Source organism: Nycticebus coucang, chromosome 4 (genome assembly GCF_027406575.1).
Source record: "Nycticebus coucang isolate mNycCou1 chromosome 4, mNycCou1.pri, whole genome shotgun sequence".
Taxonomy (NCBI): domain Eukaryota; kingdom Metazoa; phylum Chordata; class Mammalia; order Primates; family Lorisidae; genus Nycticebus; species Nycticebus coucang.
In genome coordinates, this window is record NC_069783.1 from 105660724 (window position 1) to 105686689 (window position 25966).

At 57.1% G+C, this 25966-nt stretch overlaps 1 protein-coding gene across 3 annotated transcripts; it reads right to left on the reverse strand.

The window, feature by feature from the left end:
* Positions 1-575: 575 nt before the first annotated feature.
* Positions 576-25675, reverse strand: ULK1 (unc-51 like autophagy activating kinase 1). 3 transcript variants are annotated; one of them, XR_008379433.1, is made up of 29 exons: positions 25215-25675; positions 24782-24874; positions 24651-24692; positions 15097-15129; positions 14751-14787; positions 12682-12855; positions 12518-12591; positions 12243-12344; positions 11383-11441; positions 11212-11294; positions 10716-10766; positions 10289-10377; positions 9174-9321; positions 8242-8302; positions 7958-8047; positions 7362-7487; positions 6691-6839; positions 6518-6604; positions 5923-6191; positions 5543-5736; positions 5113-5222; positions 4885-5028; positions 4398-4567; positions 4058-4230; positions 3860-3978; positions 3288-3445; positions 2499-2634; positions 1884-2375; positions 576-1318 (listed from the first exon to the last, which is right to left on the reverse strand). XR_008379433.1 is itself a non-coding variant. In XM_053587333.1 (28 exons), exons 1-28 carry the CDS (start codon positions 25323-25325, stop codon positions 2320-2322), a joined length of 3120 nt encoding a protein of 1039 aa, XP_053443308.1. In that variant the 5' UTR covers positions 25326-25675; the 3' UTR covers positions 576-2319. The 3 variants fall into 3 exon arrangements, 2 of the variants coding, with proteins under 2 accessions (XP_053443308.1, XP_053443307.1); XM_053587333.1 differs by having other exon boundaries at positions 576-2375; positions 6691-6821; XM_053587332.1 differs by having other exon boundaries at positions 576-2375.
* Between the last annotated feature and the right edge of the window lie 291 nt (positions 25676-25966).

Below are 25966 nucleotides of genomic sequence, written 5' to 3' on the forward strand. Positions count from 1 at the left end.
AGCAATCTGGGAGGCTGAGGCGAGAGTATTGCCTGAGCTCACAGGTTTGAGACCAGCCTGAGCCAGAGCAAGACCTTGTCTCTAAAAATAGCAGGGCACTGTAGTGGGTAGTCCCAGCTACTCAGGAGGGTGAGACAAGAGAATCACTTGAGCCAAAGAGTTTCAGGCTGCTGTGAGCTTTGACGCCACAGAACTCTACTGAGGGCAACAAAGTGAGACTCTGTCTCAAAAAAAAAAAAAAAAAGAGTTGTCCTCAGATGGCCCAGAGTACTGTGCTACCCTCGTGACCCCGCCTGAGAGCCCGGAGAGTCCTCAGTCCAGTGTGGACTGTTTTCTACTGGGATGCAGCAACAAATCCCTCTTGCTGTCCTTGAATGCCTCCAGTTCTTACCCCAGCAATTTGCTCTCAAAGCTGTGCCAGGTGCTGTGGGCACCTGTACAGGGCTGTAGGGCTCCTCACCTCAGCCAGAGGACATGGGCCCTCCCTGCACATGACAGTCTCCACATCTAAGGAGGGAAAAGCAGAACTTGCAAACAGTGACAAGCCACCTACAGCAATCCCTAACACAACTCAACAATTCCAAAAGTTTATTTCCTTAAATTGGTATTACACAACATAACGCAAAAGGGCAGGGATCACACAAAATTTGTTTCAAAATAGACAAAGGGTCTTTCGTGGAGAACATACAACCAGGAGGCAGCGTTTGTGAGGCTGGGGCACTCAGAACCCACTCAGACTCATGTAGACAGGCTCACGTGGCTGCCAACAGAATCAACAAGGGACTAGGAAGCAGGCAAGGCTCCCAGCAGCACCAGCTCCCCAGTGGCTCTGGATTCCAGTCAGCCACAAAATAATAAATACTAACATTACGCACAGCAAGGTAAAAATAAAGTCATCATGGTGATAAGAAAAGAAACAAGTCAGCGGGTAATTTTCTTCTTGAGTCCAAGCACAGTGGCAATATTTCAAGTATTGCAAAGAAAAACACGTGTGTGTATCTTGTCTGTGTGTGTGGCTATGACCTTTGCACCCTCGAGTACAGGACCCAGCACTGTGGCCTCTTGGGGATACATTCAAGTGGATGCAGGTGGAAACCCAGAGGGCAGTCTTCTCTGGACCCCTTGGCAGCTGCTGGGATGTGGCTGAGAGGAACCAGACCCACACTATGCCCACCTGCCAAGGAGCAGCTCAGACACCCAGACAGACCAGGAACGCCAGCTGGGGCTCTTGCATGGTGAGATTCCCTGCTGCACGTGTGCTTGTCCTTGCCCATCCCGTGCTCAGGTGGGGTGGCTGCTGCACGTGCCTACCCAGCTTCTGAAACAGGGCAGAACAGTGGGAGACAGAGCCAGATGCAGGCACACACACAGCAACTACCCAGAGAGCAGTCTCATCACCTGCCCCAGAGCCATCTGCCTCCAGCCTGGCCTAGCCCAGGCCCCACTCTCCCAAAATCATTTCTGAAACACCCATAAGTTTTCTCCTTTAAAGAAAAAATGAGCTGCATAAAAGTAAGACACATTTTAGGAATAAAGTGTGAAAAATTACGATGTCTATTCTGGGTTTAGAAGCATGGTGCTTCCAGCTGTCTGTCCCTAAAAGAACATCTGAACAAGAGGACCGTGTCTCCCCTCTGGATGGTGGCCCCATGCACAGTGGAGCCTGCTTTCTTCCCAAGGTCCAGACACGGGGGCTGGACATGCCAGTACACCATACACATGCCCACACACGCTCAGGGTGTCTCTGCTTGCATGTGTGGACATGTACAAACGCCTTGGGACAGCCACCAGGAACCACCTCCTGGCAGTCTGAGAGGAAGCCAAGGTTCCCAAATCTCAAACTGGGTAAAGTGCTCGGGTGATTTACAAAGCTGGGTGGGTACCTCAGAGAGGTTCCTGGGGAGGTGGGAAGCCAGGAGGCTGCACCCCTCTTCCAGGGCAGGGTGACTGTGCAGGTCTGGCCGTGAGGAAAATCTTGCTTTGGCTTCAAGTCAGCAACGCTGTCTGGAGGACTTGCTTGTCCTGGGGGCTCCCTGGGGTCTCCCAGTGGTGGACGTCCACACACACCTGCCACCTCTGGGTACTGAGCCTGCCGTTGGGCAGCTAGAGGGACAAGTTCTGAGATTCCTACCTGCAGGGCAGGCAGCTAGCCCAGTGTCCTGCAGTCCCTGCCCCAAATGGTAGCCCAGGAGGTGGAGACCCCCCCCAAGCTGTGTGGCTCCACTCAGTGTCCTGCTCAGTCCAGCCGGCATGCTGACCCACCCCTGGGGCTTGGCAGAGGACATCCAACCCCTGGGCACAGCAGGCCAGGCCCTGAGGTCAGGCACAAATGCCGGTCAGCAAGGCCGAGAGTCTCCGCTCAATGCAGAGTTTGCCTGTGGGGGGAGAAGGGACAGGAAGGAGTCAGACAGCATGAGGCTGACACCAGGGTACCCACCCTGGCTGAGCCCTGCCTACCACCCCGTACCTCCTAAATCCCCCAAAGCCCTAGCACTTACACTTGGCCACATTCTCAATGTCTGCCTGATCTGAGAGCATGTGTTGAAGCCCCTCCAGAAGCAGCAGGGCCTTGTGGTAGCGTGGCACACAGCCCTCACGGTGCTGGAACATCTCATCTAGGGCAGCTGACTGCACCTGCAGGGCAAGGACAGAGTCTGGGCCCTCGACTGGCTCCAGGGACAGCACAGTGCCGAGATCTGATGGGGGCACCAGTGCCCACCCCCAGAAGCCCCTGTGCAGGCTACAGGTGCTGCTCAGAGCCAAACCGCAGCCCAGTAGCACAGCTATAGCACCATCAGCATCACTATCACAGCCTAAGGTCACTCCTGCCAGGGGGAGAGAGCAGCTGGGGCATGTGGGGAGGAGCTCTCTCTATATTTATAGTTTCAGTTGGATTTTTACTGTGTGCATGAATTTTCCTAAAAAAGAGGTGCTACCCCACAGGTTCCCACCTACCCCTGGCTCCCTGCACGTGCCTGCATTGGGTTGCCTGAGACGGCTCTTTTGGAAGCTGAAGACCAGATTTCTGAATCATATTTGGGGAAACTGAATCTCAGGAAACTTGTGGCTAGGACCCACATGCAGCAGGTACAACAGACACGCAAGGCCCCCCAAGTGAGGTCAAAAGCCAAGCCAAACACAAGTATACTGTGGGATCATAGAGGAAACTGGGGGCATCATGTTATATTCTTGAAACTTCCAGGGGCTAGCTGGGCTAGGGACACCCCAAAGCCCACAAACTTGTGGGCATCCATCCTGGACACCCCCAGCCTCTGCCTGCCCCGTACCATCTGAACGGCATGGCTGAAGATGAGCTTCTCAGCGGTGATGCTGTGGACGCGGTCCAGGAGCCGTTGCTTGTCCAGGAAAAAGCGCTGTAGCCGCAGGCTCAGGCCCTGGCAGGATACCACGCTGGCCTTGTACAACTCGTTCAGCCTGCGCACCACTGTGGGGGGCAGCTAGTCAGCTCTGGCCCTCCCTCAGCAGGGGACTATGATAGCGAAGAAGAAAAGGGCGGAGCCTATGCAGACCATCAGCAGGCCGAAGGATAGACTGGGAACACAGGCTCTGCCCCGAGCACCCAGCCTGGCAGGTGTGTGGGCATCAGAGAGCAGAAGAGGGTAAAAAGGCAGGGACACAGGTAATGAACATGCCCCTTCCTCACCATGTCCAGGGCCCTCCCTATCTCTCAGTGTGAGGCTGGGCTGGCCGTCTGGCAAACTGTGTCTGACACCCCACTCTACAGCTGGGCCTTGCCCCAAGGACCAGTGGGGGCCTCACTGATCCCCACCACTCTCCCCCACACCATCTCCTGCTTTGGCATGGCTGGGCCTACACCCTGGGCACCCTGGGGCCTCACCCTGCTTCACAGTGGATGACAGGCAGAGCTTGCCAGCTCGAATCTGGTCAATGGCAGTCTGTAGGCCTGAGGATAGCAACTCGGCCACCTTCAGATACAGCACAAGCTGCTCCGCAAAGCTGCAGGGCAGTAGGTCTGTCAGAGGCACAGGACCTGGCCCTCAGGCTGATACCACCACCCACCCTGGCCAGCACGCACCCCCACTCGCGGCTCAGCAGGCTGATCTGGTCGGCCACCACACTCTCCTGAAGCTGGTAGTCAGGGTCCCCAGCTGCCTCGCCAGCACTGCCCTTCAGGGCTGCGATCTCCAAGACATGCTGTGCGAACAGGAGCGTGCAGCGCAGGCTGTGCAGGGTCTCCGTATGCTCTTGCTGGAGAGAACCAGGGTCAGGGGCTTGGATGCCAGCTAGGAGGGGCCCCAGGGATGAGCTGGGGAAGGGAGCTTGGACCCCCACATGCAATCCCGGCAGCAAGGTATAGGCACCCTCTCCAGCAGGAATGAAGCCATCCCAGGCCTGCCTCCCCGGCCCCACCTCACCTCCATGAGGGTCTCTTCAGGGAGGTCAGGGGCCTCAAAGGTTACAGCCCCCTCCAGGTTGGCGGTAATGGGGTCAGCAAAAGTGCAGCAGTGGCTAGGGAGCTCGGGGGTGGCCTCGCTGCAGGCCCCAGGCACCAGGTGGCGGGCAGAGGAGGAACCCGAAGAGCCCACTGTGGGGAAACGGTTGGTAAGGGGCATACCAGGACTCCTCCACCCCAGTGCCAGATGGGCCTTGGGTTACATGCTGTTGGGCCCTGAAGCCACAGCCGAAGACATAACAGGCACTGGACCACAGAATGCCCACCAGGATGCCCCAGTCCTCCCATCAGGCCAATGTCTCTATACTGTGGGTTTTTCAAGATATAAGCGGCTTTCTCAGCCAGTCTTCGGCCCTGGGGTCACAGACCTCTGAGTTAAAGGAATTCCCCTTGGCCCAAATGCTGCCACACCCAAAAGGGACAGAGCCTCAGCCCCAACCAGCTCTCACCTGAGAACATTCTGGTGCGGGGGCCCTGGGGCGGCGTGGTCCCACTGGGGGGGGAGCCCACAGTGAAGACCACCGGAGAGGGGCTGCTGGCACCCCCAGCACGGGCTCCCAGGTGCAGACTCCCTCCGAAGCCAGCAGAGGGTGCTGGGAGAACAACAACCAGATCAGGTCTGTCCCCAGGGGCCCTCGCCTATTTCCTTCCCCCCAGGCCCCTCCCACTACACACACCGATCTCCATGGGCTTCTCCTGCAGGCTGTCAGTGCTGCCGGAGTCTGGGGCCTGCGTCCCAAATGCAGCCTTCAGGAGTAAGTCGGTGAGGCGGCTGGTGCTAAACGATCTGCGGGAAGGCGTTTTATGACTTAGGGGTCTCAGCACTTGTTACATATGCAAGGCAGGGGCTGCACCTGCAGGGCGCGGGCCCAGCCTATCCTGACTCAACCTCACTGGCGCCTACTCCAGGCCAGGCACATACATCATCTTCCCTCTCTCATGGGGAAGGCACCACTGCCACCCACCTCACATCCAGATGCAGAGGTTTGGGAGGGAGTGACCAGGCTGGCCACAGAAGGACCCAGACTCTAACCCTTGAGCTCACAGCAGGACAACACTGGGAAGACACCATCAAGAATCCATGTTCATGCCCCCACCTCAACTCACCGGCCAAATGGGCCTTTGGTGTCCTCGCTAGGCCGCAGGCCAGGGCCCAGCTGCTGTCCCTGGAAGGGCCCCATCTCTGAGAGGTCAGGCAGAGTCCGGTTCCTTGGGGGTGTCACCACCACACCCTGCCGAGCCAGGAGGGTCAGCAGATTCTGGGAGCTAGGGGTCTTAGGGAAGTCAACCGTGGGCACAGCCTGGGGCGGGGAGGAGAAATGAAGCTGAGAATCACTCTCACCTGCAGCCTCTTTCAGCACACATGACAGGTGGGAAAGAGGGCAGCAGCTAAAGGACCCAGCAGAGACACATAGCTGTGGCCAGGGAAAAAGGAACTGAGGCACAGAGCCGCCCCCCAGGATGGCCATGCCCACCCTATCCTTTACCTTGGTTGGGGAGCCCAGGATGGGAGGTAGGGGGTTCCGCTGCAGGAAGTCTGGCAGCTTGGGTGAGCCACGCAGGGTCCGGCAAGATGGCAGCCCATGGGGCGGCTGGGGGGGGCTGGCCTGTGGGGTGCTGAGCATGGTGCCCAGGGGGTCTGTGGGGGGCTTGGGCAACTTGGGGCGGACGACGTGCAAATCAGACAGGTTGGGGGCGCTGTGCAGGCGGCTGCCCAGCCCAGAGGAGCGGGGAGAGTGCTCAGGTACAGAGGAGCCTGTGGACATGGGGCCTGTCACCATTCAGCAGCCCTCCAGACAGGACAGCACCACTGTTGCCATGACCACTGCATAGAGACCTCCTAGAGCAACACAAGCTAAATCCCTCAATTTATCCTCTGACCTCCCAGCCACCCTTGGAGGGCACATCTACTCTCTGCTCCAAAGAAATACATGGCATGAGTCAGGGTCTGCAAGGCTTGGGGTTGTTAAACCATCTCACAGGCCACCTTCATCCTTCCACTTGTAAGAAACAAGGGCTACAGGACAGGCAGGGCCTGGTGCAAATGAGCCCAGTCCCCCACTAACCCCAGGTAGCACCCACCTGGACGAGGGGACCTGCCAGGCCGCATCTCGGCTCCTTGTGGGGAGGGTGCCCTGTTCCAACCCGGGCGCTCAGGGATGGTCCCAACTTAGGGAAGAGAGGCCAAGGTCAGGCTGTGACAGGCCATGCATCAATCATCTAGCCCCTCCTGCCAGTTCCTGCCCACAGCTCACCTTGTGGAGATGGCGTATAGGGCCGGCCCCCGCCCAAGGACAATTTCCTTGCCAGGACAGCTCCATGCTCTGTGGGGGCTGGAGGTGATGGGCTGGCCCGCACAAAGCCCAGGGGGCTAGTGCTGCCCGACCTACGGATAGCAGAGGACCTGCAGACGAGGCGCATGTGAGAACGTGCCTCACATGGCCAGCATGATGCCAGAAACTCCTTATCACTGTGTTCTGCCCTAACGATAGCCTTGCCGAAGGCCACAGGATAGGGCCTGAGCCTTTGCCATCCTGCTGAGGTGACAACCAGGAGGGTAGAGCATCCCAGCACTTCCCAAGGCACTCTCACCCTGAGAGTACAGGCCCTCTTAAGGATAACCACCAACCAACACAGCCTTCCATGAATTACAGAAAAGGGGTTCTGCACTCCATTATGCTTTTGTCTATTGATATGTGCCAAAATATAGGTTTTATAAACTCAAGACACTTTACTGGCATATATCAGAAAGATGTCAAAATAAGCAGAATCCCACTATGCTGACAAAGGGAATGGTATTGCTGAGTCAGTGCACAGCCTGCACAAGTGTGCATGCATGATGGCCCTGCTTTCTCCAGGGGGGCTGCAACATGGCTCTTGCCATATGACCTGGGACACACTTGGCTCCCTGGGACCCTGAACTTACCGGGGTGTCTGGTACTGGGTGGGTGACTGCAGGTTCTGTTCAATGCGCTGGTAGTTCTGCACCTGAGTAGGCACTGGAATGGGCACAGAGGCACCATACCTGCTGCTGGAGAATGGACCAGCCCGGCTGTGGTGGGAAAGGAGTCAAGGTCATAGGGACCAAGAACAGATAAAACACAGGTCTACACCCAGGTACAGGCCACCCTGGGCCACCTGCCAACTCTGGAAAAGGTAACTTCCCCACCTTTGCACTGTGGCCATTTGGACTGCAGCCTGTTCACACTCTATCCTGGACCCCCAGTTTGTACCCAGCCAACCAATGGGAGATACCTGCAGCACCAGCTGGGCCAGCCCTACCCAGCAGGCTTAAGGTGGCAATGGTGGTGCTGACCTGGAGTCCTGGGTTGGTTCCCTCTCCTGACCACTGGCCCTTCCACTATGATCCCCATTGGACCCTCCAAGTAGAGCCTAGAGACCTACAGGCCTGAACAAGGCAGGGCATATGGGCATCACAGGACGGGAGGCCATGGCAATGATAGGATGTCAGGCCTCTACTCTGGGCTGGCTCACAGCGCCCCTTGCCAGGGCCCCTCTTACCCTGAGGGGCTGGGAGAGCTGCTGCAGGGTGGGGATGGAGATGGGGTCCGGCCATGGCTCTCCAGGCCAGCAGAGGCCACCAGTGAGCTCCTAGAGGGGCAGAAGGCCAGGCAGGGGGGCTGTCAAGCCTCTAGCAGTGCATGGCCCACAGAGGGCACTGCAGATATCAGCCCTTCCCCAACTGCCTGACCCCAGGAAGGGGGACAGCCAGGCAGAGGTAATACTGGCTACTTCCCAGGATGCCACTTCTTTCCCCAGAACAGAAGGCTCAGGGAGGAGCTCACCCGCTGCACATCAGACTGTCCGGCGGGGGCTTGGCACCAGCCACCTCGGCCACCAGGTCAGCTGTAGGTGGGAGACAACAAGCCTGGACTACAAGTCCTCTCTGACCACTCTGGCCCTTCCTGCCCCTCTGTCTTTCTCCCCACAGTGGGAGCTCCAGACCTGGGCCCCCAGATCACACAGCAGCCCCATCCTGCAGCCCTACTCTGCAGGGAACAGCCAGAGCACTGCACTCCCTACTGCTCCCCACTCCCACTGTGCTCCCCCTGTGTCATTGCACTTATAAGACCCTGGGTCCCTGGCCCCCAGCCCTTAGCCAGCTCTAGGCAGGAGGATGAGGCCAGGCATCCACAGCTCCCAGTCTAGGCCCAAACCCTTCCAGAACACCAGGCTCCTGACTGAGAGGGCTCTGCCCCTATCTTCCTGCTATCCTTAAGACGGTGAGGGGCTCCAGGAGCTGGGTTGACAGCAGGTGCCCAGAGCTCAGTGAGCACCATTCACTTCTAGTGGACCCCATGGCCAGTGCCAACCCATCCCTGATCCCTGGATTCTCAGGATAGCCAAGGACAAAGAGAGGAACTGCTAGAATGCAGGGCTCTGAAAGGTGCAGAGGACCCCCAGGCCTCCCCCTCACAAGCCTCAGTACCAGCATTCCAACCAGCATGGGAATGACACATTTGTAGGGTGCAGTCCTGGCCCAAGGGTTGGCAGGAGCAGCCCTTGCCTGCCAGGACCAGGGCCCGGGGTCAGTGACTACCCACTGACCACTGGGAAGTCTTGCCTTTGCCTGTAGGAGTGGTTTGAACAGAGATGGCCTTCCTGGCCAAGCTGAGCTGTGCCAGAAACTCCCAGAAGCCCATCCTGAATGCCCACAGATGGAAAATAGGTCTGGACCACACACATCTACCCACCCCCTGCCTAGCAGGCCCCTGACCTGGAAAGTGGGCTGGGACAATGACAAAGTCATCTGTGTCACAGGAGGAGTCCTTGCTGCCACCTGAGTCCCGGGAGCCATGCAGGTAGCCAGTGGCATCAGCAGGGGAGGTCAGGGTCTTCTGCAGCTGCTGCATCTCCCCCAGGGACTGGGGGGTCAGAGAAAGGGCTGGTCAGCCAGGTCCCAGGGACCCCTGACACCCTGGGGAGGAAATCTCACTCTTCCAGTTTAGCCTAGGTCCTCAGTTAGGACCAGGGACCCCTGTGGGTTGAGGAAGGGATTCTGTGTGTTCTTCTTCCCATGGGCTGCTCTTCTCCTTAAACTTCCAAAAGCCACAATGAAGACTGGTCTTGACACCCCTGGAACAGTAGCCTGCATGGAGCACCCCCCACCCTAGCCAAAGGAAGCCATCTGACCCAAAGCTTATATGGAGGCCGTGTTTGGACGTGTCCACCATCTGTCCCTCTACCATTCATTTCTCCATTACTACAGCTGTGTGAAAAGGTGCTATGGGGGGTGTCTGGTACAGAAGCCACCACAAGGGGTTCTGCTCCACAGAGCACAGCACTGTGCTAAGGCTCAACATACACTGGCCTGGTTGTGGCCAACTCCGAAGCCACAGCCGAAAAATGCACCACACCCAGGAGGGGTTCCAAGGTAGCTGTGCAGGGGTCACCTTGCCCCACTTCACCAGAACAGTCATCCCAGGAGGACCCGGATGCTGATGCCTCAATGACCAAACATAGCACCGCAGGAGGAGTGCTCAGAGAGACAGATGGATGAACAGGGCTTAAGCCCTGGTCACTAAGCACCACCATAACTCCCAGGCCTGCACCATGAGTCTGATGGGAGATAGGAGGGGAAGGGGTGCACCTGCCAGGTCCCAGGACTCTGCCCCAAACAGCCAACACAGTACACATACCCCTGCAGACTAGACCCTGACATCAGCCTCTGGATATGAGGAGGACCAGTCGGTGCCAGAAAGGATTTCATCTATTTCTAATGCTTCAACATTCCCCAGAGAACATGGTCACTCATCTGTTTCTCAGGGCTCACACAGAAAGAGAAATCAGGGCAGGTGCCCAAGTGGGGCCAGGGCTGGGGCTGAGACTCACCGGTGGGGAGGCCAGGTGGGAGGTAGAGCTGCTGCTGGAACTGCTGCCAGACCCGGAGCTCGGGTAGGAGGGCACAGGTACAGGTGGGGCTGGGGGAGCGGTGTGGGTCAGCCTGTAGTATCCTGCCACTCCCACACTGAGGACACTGCTCCCAGAACCAGCCCGGGGGGGCAGGGGTGAACTACACCTTTCACCCACAGCTGCCCCAAAGGACCACCCCCCAGCTCACCCCCTGGCTGTGACCTGCGTAGACCCTCAGCAGTTCTACCCTTCCCAAGCCTCCCAGGAGGAGGTTGTGGCCCCCTCCTTCCCAGAGGGGCTGCAGCAGGCTGCACCCAAACCCTAGACCAATATAAGGGGCCAGGCCAGACCTGTGGGGAGGGTACTCAGGCCCTGCCAAGGGCCCAGGGAACCCATAGACACTCACACTTCTTGACTGAGGGGCTGGCCTCGAGGAAAGGGTGATGGAAAAACTCATCTGCAGGAAGAGGGGTAAGGTCTCAGGAGGACCACATCTGCAGGTAGCTGGCTGTGACACCAGGCTGGGCGCAGAGACAGAGCCCCCAGGCAGCTTCTTAACATACCTGGCCACCCAGTTCAACCCAGGCCACCATCATCCACCTGCCCCAGGTTGGTCTTCCCAGCAGCACATCTCACTATAAAACCAGGGCCTGGTAGCCTCTGGATGGATGAGAAGCCAAGGGCCCTGGGGGTCTCAGTGCCATCCCACAGGCCAGAGGCGGTCCCAGGATGCCAGGTGACAGCGGCTGGAGACTGTGCCTGCTGCCCATGCTAAGCTTTCAGAGGGACCAGTGTCCCAGTGTGGTATGGGGCTATCCATGGAATTAGTGAAGGCTGCATGAGTGGATGGGGAGGGTAACCTGGGCTGTATTCCCTTCAAGCCTGCGCAGCAGGATGCTCACCGAAGTCCATACGGTCTTTGTGGTTGCGCTGGAGCAGAGAAAGCAGCAGCTGCTTTAGGGGGGCTGATGTCTCCCGTGGGATACTGCATGAGGCCAAGAGAACACAAGGCTGACCATGGAGCCCGCTGAGAAAGCCCCAGGGAGAAGGAGGAATGTAGGAGAAGTGCTTACGTGGGGATCAGCGTCTTGTTCTTCTCATAGAACAGGCGAAGGTCATGAGGGCTGCTAGCCTGGTGGGTAAGGACAAAGGTCAGTGGCCAGGTCCAGACCATATGCCTATGTCCAAACTCCACCTCTGGCCCCCAACCAGAGTGTGGCTTATGGGGTGTTCCTGGGCTTGATAGGCCCCATGGGCTGCGAAGAGGGACAGCTGACCCTCCCCTCCAAGAGCTGAGGCACGGGGTACAATCCAGGGTTGTGGTGCCGTGGCTATTGGCTGTTCGAAATTAATAGCCATCTATTCCCCCACCCCGCAAGCACTGGCCCTGCCTGGTGGACCTGGTTTCTAACATACACACTCAACTCAGCCACCCACACACTCCCTGGGCACCTGCCATGCCTGACACTGTCCAAGAACTGAATGCAGCAGGGGACCTCACAGGGCTAATGCCCCCTGAGGTGGTCAGCTCTCCCCAAGACAGAACAGGGCAGGGTTACTGGTGGCTCAGGAGGCACACCCTGCTGTCCATATGTAGCCCTTGGCATAACTCCCACATAAACTACCCTCATGCTAGAGATTACAGCACCATTTAGTGGGTCACGGCCAGCCCTGGCAGCAAGGGAAGACAAAGAGGAGACCTATGCATGCACATGCACACAGCGAAAGCTGGTGAGACACTGGGAACATTGAATTGGCCACCAAGAGATGTGGCCTCAGCTCTGAGCAAGAGAGTGATGTGAGCCACCAAGGAAGGCCCATGGGATCTCAGCGAACGATGGGCAGGCAGGACAGGGGCTATCAGCCAGAGCTACAGTGCAGAATGCGAGGGCCACCCTGACCCCTGCCCCTCTGGGATACTGGTACTCCTCACCTGGAAGGGTGCCTTCCCTGTCAGGCACTGGTAGACAATAGTACCGATGCTCCACAGGTCTGCCTTCCCATCATAGTGTTGGGACATGATGACCTCAGGAGCCTGCAGCACCAGAAACACGGGTCAGTACCACGCACAGGACAGGCACCAGAGTTCATTTGCCACAAACAGGTGCCAGCCAGGGACCATCCAATCAGAGCATGGCCTGCCAGGCATTAGTCACTTGGGCCTGGCCTGCTGCCCTGGGGACCCAGTGGAGCAAGGGCCATACGCACCATGTACATGGGGGAGCCGCAGAGCGTGGCTGCCATCATGTTGCTCTGGAGGTACCGAGCAAACCCAAAGTCAGCTGCAGGAAAGACACACATCAGGACAGCCGCAGCCTGGGGTCATCCACCTTGGGAACTGCCCGGGGAGGCATGACCCCAATGAGCCTCACCGATCTTAACGCGGATGTTATTGGGGTTGGCCCGGCGCCCACCAGGGTTTGATAACAGGATGTTCTGGGGCTTCAGGTCACGGTGGATGATGCCCTTGCTGTGTAGAAGCCGCATGGCACCAGCAATCTGTTGCAGGAAGAGCCTGATGGTGTCCTCACTCAGAGTCCGCATGGCTGCAGGGAGATGTGGCTAAGAGGGCACCCAGGTACCCCACTCCCTGGGTAGACATGGGAAGTAAAGGCCAGACTGGCCCCAGCCTGCTCATCAGGTGGCAGGCAGACCATCTTGCAACTTAGAGAGCTGCTGTCACTCCCCTGTTACAACCCTGCTCACTACCCACTGGGTCCTGGCCCGATAGGGGTGAGGCTGGCCCCTCCTGGTCTCTGAGCCCTGTGACTCACAGCACACAGGTTGCACATACAGCACGGAGACACACTAAGGGAGACCTCACGTTAAATCCAGACCTAGACCCCCAGGCCTCTCTGTCCAGAACTCAAAAGTATAATAGCAAGTGGACAGAGCACCCCCTGCCTTTCCCCACTCCAGGGCTAGGTCTCTCCTCAGACACCTAGAGGCTCACACTCATGCTTGCACACACATGTTCAGACAGCCATACAGACACATGTGGACACAAACACACACAGAACATATAAGCACCCCTGACAGCCTTACAACTAGTCCCCCAAGACAGACCAGCCCTCCAGATGAGCCCCTGTACCTCCCAACCTCCCTCCCTGTCTTCACAGGCAACTGAAAGTGGGCCTGGTTCCCACCTGACACCTGTGGAGCCTGAAAACCAGCCAGGGACTGCCTAGCCACTGAAGGTCACTGTCCCAGCAGGCAGCATGGCAGCCACAAGATTGAGAGTAAACACTGGGTGGCAAGGCCTAGCATGCCCTGGCCACGTGGCAAGCCAGGGCAGCTGCCAGCCCAGAGCACCCAGGGCCAGCATCCTTTGGTTTTGGCTTTGGCCAGCTGTCAGAGGGCACTACCCAGGCCATATCATGAAGGACCCTAGTTTGCCCTGATGGCTAGTTTGAAGGGCTCTAGTTTGCCCTGATGGCTCAGCCAGCCAGCCTGTCCCCAACCACAGTCCCCAACACAGAAGGCAAAGATGCCAGAGCAGGAGCACTACAGCCCCCACCCACAAAATGCCCTGCTGGCTCCTCTCCTCTTCCAGTTCTGTTCCCTGGCCCTTCTCATCTCCCCTGGCTCTGGACATAGGCCTGCCATCTGGCTAATATGAAGCTCTGAACTCCCCGATCTCAGGAATGGTCCTATGGTCTGAATGTGTCCCTCAAACTTTGTGTGCTGAAATCCCCTAGTGACAGTATTAGGTGATGGGGCATTGGGGAGTGATCAGATCAGTGGGCTCAGTGCCTTCATGGATGAGGCCTGCAGGAGCCTGTCTGCAGTCTTCCAGCACCTTCACCCCAGATGTCCCCGCCCTGGGAGCTGTGAGCAATAAACCTGTTCATAAGTTACCCAGCCTAGGGCACTTTGCTATAGCAGCCCCAACAGACATGGACAGATGGCCACTCCATCCTTCCTGAATCACCTGTCTGCCTACCGCCTCAGAACACTAAGACACCCTACTTGGAAGGCTGTCCAAATGTACTTCTCACCTCCATACCCAGCAAGCACCTGTAGCTCAGACCCACCTGACCAGGCCCCATCAACACTGCAGTTGCTCCCACCCCACTTGTGTCCTCCTCAGCGCCAGCCCCCACCAGGCCCCCTGCACCAACACCTGCTGCCTCACAGACCAGGTCCACTAAGCTAAGGCCAGATGCTACCCTCCCAGCCACGACATGCAGCACCCACTGCAAGACCCACCACACAAGCACTGGTCTGTCCTGTTTCAGCAGCCCTCCCCTCAATCAGAGACCTAGCTATTTGGTCACAGCCTTCTCCTGAGCATGTGGAAGACAGCTGGATAGATAGTGGCCTAAGGCTACCCTTTCCACCCCCAGAAGGTGCTCGGGGAGAAGGCCCAGCAGCCCGAACAGAGGGGCACATTCAGACTAGACCATGTCTAAGCTGAGCCAGGATGAGCATGTCTACTCACTGTGCAGGTAGTCAGCCAAGTCCCCACCATTGCAGTACTGAAGAAGACCAGAGACATAAGTCAGTCATGGCTAGGGCCTGGAGACAACCTCCCAGCCCCATCTGTCTCCCTACTCCCACACCTGATGCTGCTCCTGGGCCCTAGAGCACCGCAAGCATGTGTTCCCAGCCATGCCCCCTAAAACTCCAGCCATGCCCACCAAGTCTCCCCCAAGTCCAGCTATAGCCATTAGCCCAAGGATACAGGAGCAGCATAGCTACCCACCCACCCTGGCCCCAGGCAATTAGGGGCTACCCTACTTTAGGGTGCAGACTATTCCTTCCAGCAGGCCCTCCATGGCACTCACCTCCATGACCAGGTAAACGGAATTGGCCATTTCCTACAAGACAAAAAGAGGTGTAACAGGTGGGAGGAAGCACCACCTGAGACTCAAGTTGCCCTCAACACATTGCTGGGCTCTCAGGCTATCAGCAGAGCAGACATGGCCAGGCATGGGGGCCCCACTGCACCAGAGCTTAGCTATCCAATGGCCAGAGTCAAGAGTGCCTGTAGCCCATGTGGGCTCTGGAGTAGGTGCCTGTTGTGATCACAGAGGTCTCTGTCATGACTGGGTAAAGGCCCCTGGCCTGCGGTTAATAAGGCTCAGCTTGTTGTCCCCACCCAGCGGGAAGGGTTGAGCCAGAATTGCAAGCCAGCCATGATCCTCAGACCCAGAGACTGCCCGGCTCCTGATTCCAGAATCAAGACACTGACAGATTACAGGTTGGTGCTGCCAGGCTGAGGCTATGGGGCATCCCGCTCCCTTCCCAGCCTGGCCTGCTGGGGGATCAAGCCACCACCTCCAGGGTCTGATTCCCCCTCCAACAAGGGGCACACACAGGGCACAGCCAGCTCCTGCTCAGCGTGGCCCGTATGCAGACCTCTGCCAGGGGCACCACCCACATCCTCCCTCTCTGTCCCTATGAAATGGAGAAAGCCTGGGTGGTGCCTGTGGCTCAAAGGAGTAGGGCGCTGGCCCCATATACCAGAAGTGATGGGTTCAAACCCAGCCCTGGCCAAAACCTGCAAAAAAAAAAAAAAGAAATGGAGAAAGCCACTGGCAGAAGCCCACCATGCCTTCCCTGACAGCCTACAAGCAGCTTGCTCCCTCCCACACACAGCACACCCGGTAATGCCCTAATACCTAGTGAGGGACAGCCTTGCCAGTCTAAGAGCGAGGCCTTCACACATGGGAGCGAGACCCCCACAAATGGGCAGAGCCCTGCCTAGACCCAACCCCTCACCCACACAGCCCATGTCCAGCGTACACTCAGGGCCGCTCCATGGCAATCCCAACTCATACCCCAAGCAAGACGCTGGAGGCTGCAGGTGGCTGTGCACCAGTCGCAAAGCAAGGGAGCGCTGACTATCAGACACCCCCCACCTCCTGAACCTGCTCTGTCAACCCTCTGGGACACGCAATGTCCCTACCCTGGCAGGAACAAGGCAGAGGCTCAGGACTGGGGGTGAGGACAGACACGTGATGCTGGGTGATGTACCTGGAAATGCAAGAGGCCCCCATCCCCAGATGTGTGCCAGCAGAGGAGTTGTAGGCCAGGTCAAGGACATTGAGGGGCAAGCTGAGGAGGGCAACTCCCTAGGTGGCTGAGCTGATCCTGGGCATGCAGCCCTTCTAACACTGCATGGCCAAAGTGACACTTTGAAACCCCAGGCATGGCCTAGGGGACCTGCCCACAAGCAAGCCCTGCCAGGCTCATTGCCTCCCTCAGGTGGAAGTATGCCTGGGACTGAGTTTCAGCCACCTCCTGCCCGTACCTCCGAGGCCAGCTGCAGGGAGAGGTAACCCTGGGGCAGGTTCCTACCTGGGCTACAGGGAGAAGGATGGGAACCAGAAATAGCTACAGAGACACAACACCCACTCCCTGCTCTGCACCTGCTCCCATCCTCCTTGGGGCCCCCCCAGTGAACCTGTGAAGTGCCCCAAGCCTCCCTTCCTCTCACTTGCCCTGGGTCACCCTGCCAGACAGGAGGCAGCGCTCGCAGGTCCACTCCCTGGAGTGTGACCCTCGTGCCAGAGCCCCAAGCCCCCTCAGCAAAACCAGGACCCACAGGGAAGAGGGACAAAGATGGGAGGGTCTTGGAGGGAATGCAAGAATGGGCAGGGTGGGGGCAGTGCAAGACACAGACCAGGGTGGCGCCTGTGGCACCAGCCCCACATGCTGAAAATGGCGGGTTCAAACCCAGCCCTGGCCAAAAACTGCAAAAAAAAAAAAAAAAAAGACACCGACCAAAGCCTCCACTCTCCCAGGAGACTACCCCCCAGCACTATAGACAATAAAGTGCCCACTGCCACTGCCCCAGGGCTATGGGCCCTACCACAAAGCTCCCCCTCCTGCTGTCTGTGGGGAAGCTGCTCCCGCACAGCCAACCCACATTCCCCCAGCCAGAACACTCCACGCTCCCTGAGGCCAAGTTCACAAATGCAACTCCCTCCAAACCTGCATTCCTGAAGCCCAGGTGGGTGCCACCTCCTGGAAGGGGGCAGACGCTTGGTGGGCACATGGCAGACTGGGCTGCAGGATGCCAGCACCCCAGCCTTCTTGGCACTCCTGCCCAAATCAGTCTCTCAGCAGAAACCATGGCTATCTCTTATCCTCGGCTGTGCTCAGCCTCCCCCCAGAAAGTCCACCTGGGCATAGGATACAGGATCAGCAGTGCTGGGTCATCCACCTCCCCTCACAGTATCAGGGCCTTGGTGCCATAGAACAGCATTCTGGAAGCTCCTCTGGCTATACCAACTAGGGCCTGGCTACAGATGAGAAGAGGCTACCTGCACTGGGCAGGGGCAAGGCCAGCCCAGGACGCATACCCCCTCCTTTATCTCTGCCCTGCTAATACCTCTTCCACCTCTGCACCTGCTAACAGGTAGCTGCATCGCCTGCCCGGAAAGCCCAGCAAGCTGCCTCCAGCCCTGGCAAAGATCAGAAAAGATAGTGGGACCAAAGCAGGGCCAGCACCAGTGGCAGGTGCCCCAGGAAGGAGGCAACCCTCGGCCGCCCACTAGCCCCTGCCCTCCCTTCCACCTGTGGCCATCTCAGCCTCCCTGTGAGGCCCCCAGCCTTCCCCAAGGAAGAGCTCAGGGCTCTCTCTCAGGCCTGTGGGGGTCCAAGGGTCAGAACACAGCCTTGGTGGTCACAGCCAGGCTGCCCCTGACCAGCCCTACCCAATCAGAACCCAGACAGGGCATCAGGTTCCTTCCACTCCACCACCTCTGTGTAGCTAAATTTGGTTTTCACAAGCTCCCCTGGGGAACAAGGCCGGGCAGGCTCCAGGCACTGAGCCACCTCCCTGGGATACCTAAAGGACTAAGACTGCCTCCCAGACTCCTCCTGGTAAGGAGGGCTTGGCTCTGTGGGGCAGTTTTAGGGGAGTCCATCACACCACAGCACACACGGCTGCAAGGGGGGGGAACTCACGTCCTAACAGCCAGCACCCCCAGCCTGGGAGGCAGGCCCCATCTCATGGGAGGGATGGGGCAAAGAGGTCGGCACACAGCTGGCCACAGGGTTGAGCCCAGACCAAACCAACTCCTGACCACTCCATGAGGCTACCCCCTAAAGGAGGGAATGACTGACTTGAGGTTCACAACAAAGCAAAACCTTTACAAAGGGAGAACAAAATCCACACCTTCTCTATCTCTGGATAGGCCCTGGGGACAAAGCTGGCACTAGCAAACTGACCTGCTGCCCCCTATGTGCATGCACAGCTGGCACCAGAGCCAGGAATCACAGGCAGCAGGGCACGGGCGTCTGGGCACGTAGGAGGCTGCCCCACCCCGGGGCAGTAAGGTGCTTTACTTAATAGGATCCAGCTCCCCACCCTCAGTCAGCCCTACTCCTGTCTGGTGATCCTGGGCTGGGCCTGGTGGGCAGGCGCTGACCTAGTTAACTCCTCCAGAGCTGTCTTTCTTGGCTCTAGAAGATAGCAAAAGCCACAGTCATGGCCCGGACAAGAATGGCTCCCCACACCCAGGCTGGATTCTGTTGGACAACTCCCAAAAGGGAAAAGCTGCAGGACCCACCCTGAGCAGGAAGACCCACCCTCCTATCTGGGCAGCACCTTCAGCCACCCATTGTGCGCTGGTTCCCTGGGACCTCACCAGCCCCCCTTCCCTGACCTGGAGGTCTAAACTATCTGTGCACTCAGTAGCAGGGGTCTGAGGCAGATCCCTGGGGCCAGCACTACTCACTACTGGGAGCAGGGCCCCCGGACCCTCCAAGGACATGATGCTGCTTAGGAAAAGGGAACACATCCAGTGCAGGGGGCATGTGTGTGGAGGAACCCTGCAGGGAGGTACAAACCACACATTCCTCCAAAGACCCACCCTATCTGTTCACATTTCTTTTTTTTTTTTTTTGTAGAGACAGAGTTTCACTTTATTGCCCTCCGTAGAGTGCCATGGCGTCACACAGCTCACAGCAACCTCCAACTCCTGGGCTGAAGTGATTCTCTTGCCTCAGCCTCCCAAGTAGCTGGGACTACAGGCGCCCGCCACAACGCCCAGCTATTTTTTGGTTTGCAGTTCAGCCAGGGCCGGGTTTGAACCCGCCACCCTCCGTATATGGGGCCGGCGCCTTACCAACTGAGCCACAGGCGCCACCCTTTTCTATTTTTTTTTTTTTTTTGTAGAGACAGAGTCTCACTGTACTGCCCTCGGGTAGAGTGCCGTGGCATCACACGGCTCACAGCAACCTCTTAACTCTTGGGCTTACGCGATTCTCTTGCCTCAGCCTCCCCAGCAGCTGGGACTACAGGCGCCCACCACAACACCCGGCTATTTTTTTGTTGCAGTTTGGCCGGGGCTGGGTTTGAACCCGCCAACCTCGGCATATGGGGCCAGCACCCTACTCACTGAGCCACAGGTGCCGCCCCCTGTTCACATTTCTATCCATCAGCCCAGCCAAGCACCCTCTCCATCCAAGGAGGGATACTTATGCCAGGGAATAGTCCCACCATGGGACACCACACAGCAATGAACAGGCAACACCTACCACACACAGAAAAACAGCCGCAAATGTGAGCTTGCTTGAGATTCCACTGCTGGGCTTAAAGACAAGTAAATGAGGCTGTGGGTGTCAGGAGCAGGCTCAGACAGAAACGGAAAAGAGCGGGGAGAGAATGACTACAAGGTGAGGGCTGGGCTCTCTTGGATGGGAGAGAATCCAGCAATCAGGGGATGCGGGATGCGGGATGCGCTCCACCCCACAGATGCCTGCTCCAGTAAGCATTTCCCCATCTATGTTTTGTACTTTCCAATATGTTAATTTTATTCTATGATTGAAAAAGTTAAAAAAAAAAAAAACCCAAAGATTAATAAAACAACACATACAAACACACAACTTTGCAGACGACTTCTAGGACTGCCCCTGCCTGGAAGCCTGGTAACAACAGCTTTCAATGCAGCCTGCACTCTGCCCCCAGGCAGGCAGAGATCATCCCAACTCTGGTCTGGCAGCCTCCTACCCTCTCGAAAGTCACAGCCTAGTCACAGTATCCCCATGACCCCCAGGCCAGGGCAGGTGCTGCCCTAAAGAGACCAATGGTGAGTACAGGCCCTTAACTTGGGGCCCCACCAGCACATGGCCCACAGTGGCCCCGGAGGAGCCATATCTAGGAAGCCCAGCAAGACCTGTGGCTGCAGGGAACTGACTGGATGACATGCTGGCCTGGAGGGGGGTCACTACCAACAGGAGTGGCTATTACCCCTCCTCCCAGGGCACACTGGGCTAGAATTGGGCCTGGCTCCCAAGTCTCACACCCTAATCATCCCAGTGGTGGCCACTCTCCTGGTGGAAGAACAAGTCCAGACACTGCACACTCCACCCTCAGTGTGGAGGCCAGGTGTCTAGGTGCTTCCCATGGCTCTGGTGGGCTCAGAAAAGAACATTACCCAAGTGACCCACTTCCCAGGCACTCACGCTAGCCTGATAAATCTTACCATTTTGTATGGCCTAAAAAAACCTAAACAAAAAAAAAAATCTAACTCAACAATATAAGTAACAATCTCAAGACATACAAACAATATTCTAACACACAACTCTGCAAGCAATTTCCAGAACTATCTGGACCCTGCTTTGAAGCCTGGTACCAACGAGTTTCAAGACAGCCTATATATCCTGCCCCCACTCAAGCTGCAGGCAGAACAAACAACATGGGAGGAAATATCTGCAACCTCACAAAAGGGCTGCTTTTCTTAATATATGAAGAGCTCCCACAAATCAGTAACATTCATATAGCACTTATTAAGTGACAGGCACCACCTGACAGGCAGAGTTCTAAACACTTAACATACTAAAGTTGTCATCACAACCACTACAGTTCTGTTTTGGCTTTTATCCCCAGATACCACATATCCATATGTTGTTAGGGTCAGACTTGAGCTCCTGGGCTCAAGTGTTCCTCCTGTCTCAGCCTCCCTGGGTAGCCAGTACTACAGGCAGGTGCCACCATGCCCAGCCTCCATTATAGTTCTTCATAAGTAAGAAAACTAAGGTTCTAAGGCTGGGAGAAGTGGCTGACACCTATAATCCTAGCACTCTGGGAGCTGAGGCAGGTGGATTGCCTAAGCAAGAGTGAGACTGTCTCTAAAAATAGCCAGTCATTGTGGAGGGCACCTGTAGTCCCAGCTACTTGGGAGGCTGAGGCAAGAGAATTGCTTGAGCTCAAGAGTTGGAGGTTGCTGTGAGCTGTGATGCCATGGTACTCTACCGAGGGCGACAAAGTAAGACTCTGAAACAAATGAACAACAACAACAAAAAAAAAACAGGTTGGATGCGGTGGCTCACGACTAATCCTAGTGCTCTGGATTAGGCCAAGGTGGGTAGATAGCTTGAGCTCATGAGTTCAAGACCAGCCTGAGCAAAAGCGAGACCCATCTCTACTACAAAATAGAAAAACTGAGGCAAGAAGATCGTTTGAGCCTAAGAGTTTGAGGTTGCTGTGATGCCATGGCATTCTACCCAGGACAATAGCTTGAGACTCTTATCTCAAAAAAAAAAAAAAAAAGAAAAAGAAAACTAAGGGTCCAGTCTGGGCCACATGGTAAGACTCCCACCTCTACAAAAAAATTAAAAATGAGTTAGGCATAGTGGCACACGTTTGTAGTCCTAACACAGGGGGCTGAGGAAGGAAGATAGTTTGAGCCTAGGAGTTTGAGGTTATAATGAGTTGTGACTATACCACTGTACTCCAGCTTGGGCAAAAGAGCAAGACCCTAACTCTAAAAAAAGTAAAGCATCAAGAGGTGATTGAAGGTCATACAGATAAATGGTGGTATCAGGATTCAGAAAGGCAGTATGGCTCAGGGCCTATGGTATAAACCACAGAACCTTCAGACTCAGTAAGAAAAGGACCAATAGTTTGTCAGAAATATATGCAGAGGAAAGAAGGCCTTTCTAACATTCACATGCACATCAAGAGACACTGAAGCTCACTCACGATGAAAAACAAAACCATAAGAGATGCTATTTTCCACCTCATACATGGGTCAAGATGAAAATGTCTGAGAGTTGCCCTCCTGGCAAGGATGTAGAAGACAGCACTTGGACACAAGGCTGAGTGATTGTCGGTGCTGCCTCTCTAGACGACAATTTGGCAATAGCTATCCGATCAAAGGCATCCCTCTTAGCCAGGGATCCTACTACAGGATGCATTGTGTACACATACACTGTGGGAAAGAGCAAGCAGCAGTGGCTACCGTACTGTTTGATGTGCCACAGTTTCAACAAGACTTCAGGCACATAGTATTCTGGCACCAGAAAACTGAGCAGTGGACACAGGGCCACGAATCACCACCACGGCCCCAGTCATGACAGCAACTAACACCTCTCTGTGTTAGACATAGTGGTGGTCTCTATGACTGAAGGGTATCTGGTCTCATTTCTCACAACCTTGGGTCTCTACTTCACAGAGAAAGACACAGGAGCTGCCCAAGGACACCACCCATGCACAAAGCAGAGCCAGGACTGGGACCAGTCACCTAGCTGCAGACAGAGGCTGGCTCTGAGGTATGTCACTCCCAGGTGGCAACCTCTGGGGAGGAAGCACGAGGGGCAATCGTGCAGGAACAGAGCCTTCTGTGGCTGCATTCATAAGTGAAGACTATCCCAGTACAGAGCAGGGGGGATGGCAGAGAGAACACCTGTTTATGATGATGGCATCCCCAGAGGCTCAGAACCCACTATCCATCGTGCTTCTAAAGTGAACACAGTAGGACACCATCTGGAGAGGGACAGGACAACTACCTTTACTATGCTGCCATCTGAAATGCCTGGGAATTGTTTTCTCTTAGCCCAATCATTGATTACTGATTTTTTTTTGGCTGGGGCTGGGTTTGAACCCGCCACCTCCGGCATATGGGACCAGCGCCCTACTCCTTGAGCCACAGGCGCCGCCCTGATTACTGATTTTTAAAAACCAATTATTTTTGTTCTGAATCTTGGTTTCTGTCTCAAATAAAAAAGAATGTGAAGTGGCTGCACCAGGCTTTTCCCAGCACTTGCTGGGTAGGTGAAGAGCACTGTGCAGTGCTGGAGGAGTGGAAGAGGCCCACAGCGAGGCATGTGCGGCCCCCATGGGGATGTACAAAGATATGCAGACAGTCACCTGGGGCCCAGCCCACTGTTTGCCCAATTCCCAGCAGGCCCCCCTGGAGCGGCCCCAGCACTGAACTTCTAAGGAGCCCTGCAGAGAACCCTGTGGTGTGGCCCAGAAGGGGTACTATGGGGTCTGCAACTGTGTAGAGACAGGCTGCCCACTCCACTCTGGCTCCACAGGCATCATACACCAAGTGGGCCATGGCCCTGACAAGAAGCTTCAGAAACTGGGATGAGGGGGAAAGAGAGAAAGAAAGATGGTGGGAAGAGGCAGAGAGGGAGGGAAGGTGAGAGCAGGTGGGGGTGGCCATCCTGGACCCAGAACACAATGTGCCTGAATTTCCAGGTACTTCTTGTCACACTGGACCCAGGCCCTCTTGCACATCACCTTCTGACAAGCCACGGCCCCCAAGGCCACAGCAAAGCTCTGACAGCAGAGGGAGGAGGCCACCAAAACAGAGCCAGCCAGGCCAGGAACCTCCCTCAGCCAGAGCTGGGCTGTGGCCTCAGTAAACAGGTTTCAAAACCATTAGTCAGCACTTTGGCCCTGCAGAACTGCCGCCTTGGGCTCCTGGTCCCTAAGCCAGGCATCTAGGCTCCCCAACCCTGCCTGCCACTGAGCCTCAGGAACTGAGGGGCAGGTGGGAAGATAGCTGATCCATTGGCCTGCCTTCTAGGGCCAGCTAGGCCAGGCCTGAGGTGGCCTCATCCGCCACCCTTGTGGCTATCTCCTACTCAACTGCCAGCAAGAAGGAATCTCCTGCGGCCCCTCCCCCCACGTCTGACGCAAGGAGAGCATGGCCAATGCCAGCCCACTGGAGCAATGTCAACAAACAAAAGGCGGCCCAGACAGGTGGGTCGGCTCCCAGGACTGAGGTGGCCTGCCTGGGCCACCACACTAACAGGCAGGGTCACTGGGCTAAACGTCCAAGAAGAGTGGATCTACCACCTGCCACACTGTGGCCAGACCCCACAAGGTCAAAGTAACTCAACCACTCAACCACCGGGGAGGCGGGGGGATGGTTAACCTCTCAGCAAACAGCTGGAGGCCTCAGAAATCCAGCACACAGAAAGGAAGCCCAAGCTCCAGATGGAATCAAAGATGGGGTCTCCCAGTCCCCATGAGGCCTCAGACCTGGGTAGGCCACATGCCCTGTCTCTGCATTCAGGTGCCTAGCTCCTTCTGTTGTCCCCTACCCACCCCAAGCCCCACCCTAAGCAGCAGACAGCAGTCCAGAGGCCTTACCTGGAAGTCATACAATGCAACGATGTTTTCATGTTTCAGTTCCTAGGACAGAAATTCAAGTTTTGAGAGTGAGGTGAGGACTCACCCACCACCCTCTCCCCACCATCCTCCCTCCCAAAATGCCAGCTCACCTTGAGGATCTTGATTTCCTTCCCCAGCAGCGTCTGGGACTTGGCGAGGTTCTTCTTATTAATGCACTTGACCGCGACCTCCAGATCATGCTTCTGAAAACCAAACGTGGACCCTCAGGGCCAGGCCACCCTTGGCCAAATACAGAGGGGAGGGCTCCATGGGTGTCGGAGAGGGAGGGTCTCGGGTTGAAGATACAGTCTGAGGGCTTAGGTGAGAATCCGGGCGGAGGATCAAGGGTGGGAGTCCCGGGTAGGGAGCCGGGCTGGAAATCCGGGGTGAGAGCTTAGAGGCGGGGATCCGGGCTAGGGATCGAGGGTGGGGGGTCCCACCGGGGTTACCCGGTGGGGATCTGGGCTGGTGGGGGTCCCCGGTGAGAATCCTGGGCGGGAATCTGGGCTACGGTCCGGCCCAAGAGCCGAGCCAGAGCCTCACCTCGCGGTGGCGGCCCTTGAAGACCACCGCGAAGGCGCCGTGTCCGATCAGGTCCTTGCGCGAGAACTCGAACTTGCCCACGGTCTCAGTGCCACCGCGGCCGGGCTCCATGGCGCGCGCGGGCCGAAGACACCGGGTGGGGGGCGGCGGGCTGGGACGTGCGCTGCTCAGGCCGAAGCGCGGGCCGGGGACGGCGGGCCGGGGGCGCGGGGCCGGGGGCGCGGGGCCGGGCTCGGGCGCATCGCCGGGGCCGCGCGCCCCATCGGGCAGGCCGGGGACGGGTCCCAGCACCGCGGGCCGGATGGGGTCGCGCTCCCTCCGGCGTGTGTGACGCGGCGGCCCCTGGCACTCCTAAATCTATATCTCAATCCGACTCCGACGGCGATTACTGTTCAGGTTCGGCCCGCCTGGGCTGGGAAACAAAAGAGCCGCGGCGCCAGGGCCTGAGAGCCCCAGACGCCGGCGCAGCCGCAGTGCGCGCCTGAACAGCAACTGGAGGGCGGGCGGAGCCAGTGTCCAGGGGCGGGCCTGGGGGTGGGGCGTGGCCTGCGGGGCGGGGAGGGGCCTCCTGGGAGCTAGCGAAGCTTCGGGGGTGCCGAGCAGGTTCGGGGTTACTGTGCTGAGTGTGGTATTCTGCGTGCTAGCCCGCTCTCTGGTGCCTTCTGCAGCCGGCTCGCCCAGTGGGGCTGAACTGTGCGGTCCGCGGCTGTCCGGTTCCCAGTCTTTACCCTACAAAAGGTGCCGGGAACATG

Bases quoted from the DNA above. Each gene is read 5' to 3' on its own strand.
- ULK1 (XM_053587332.1), bottom strand. From the start codon at position 25,325: ATGGAGCCCGGCCGCGGTGGCACTGAGACCGTGGGCAAGTTCGAGTTC. The intron at 12,592-12,681 runs GTGAGGCTCATT...TCTTTCCTGCAG, and splicing joins TAACATCCGCGTTAAGATCG to CTGACTTTGGGTTTGCTCGG. The intron at 6,605-6,690 runs GTGAGCTGTGGG...CTCTTCCCTAAG, and splicing joins CTATACGCCATCTCCACAAG to TTGGGACCATCCCTGAGCGC.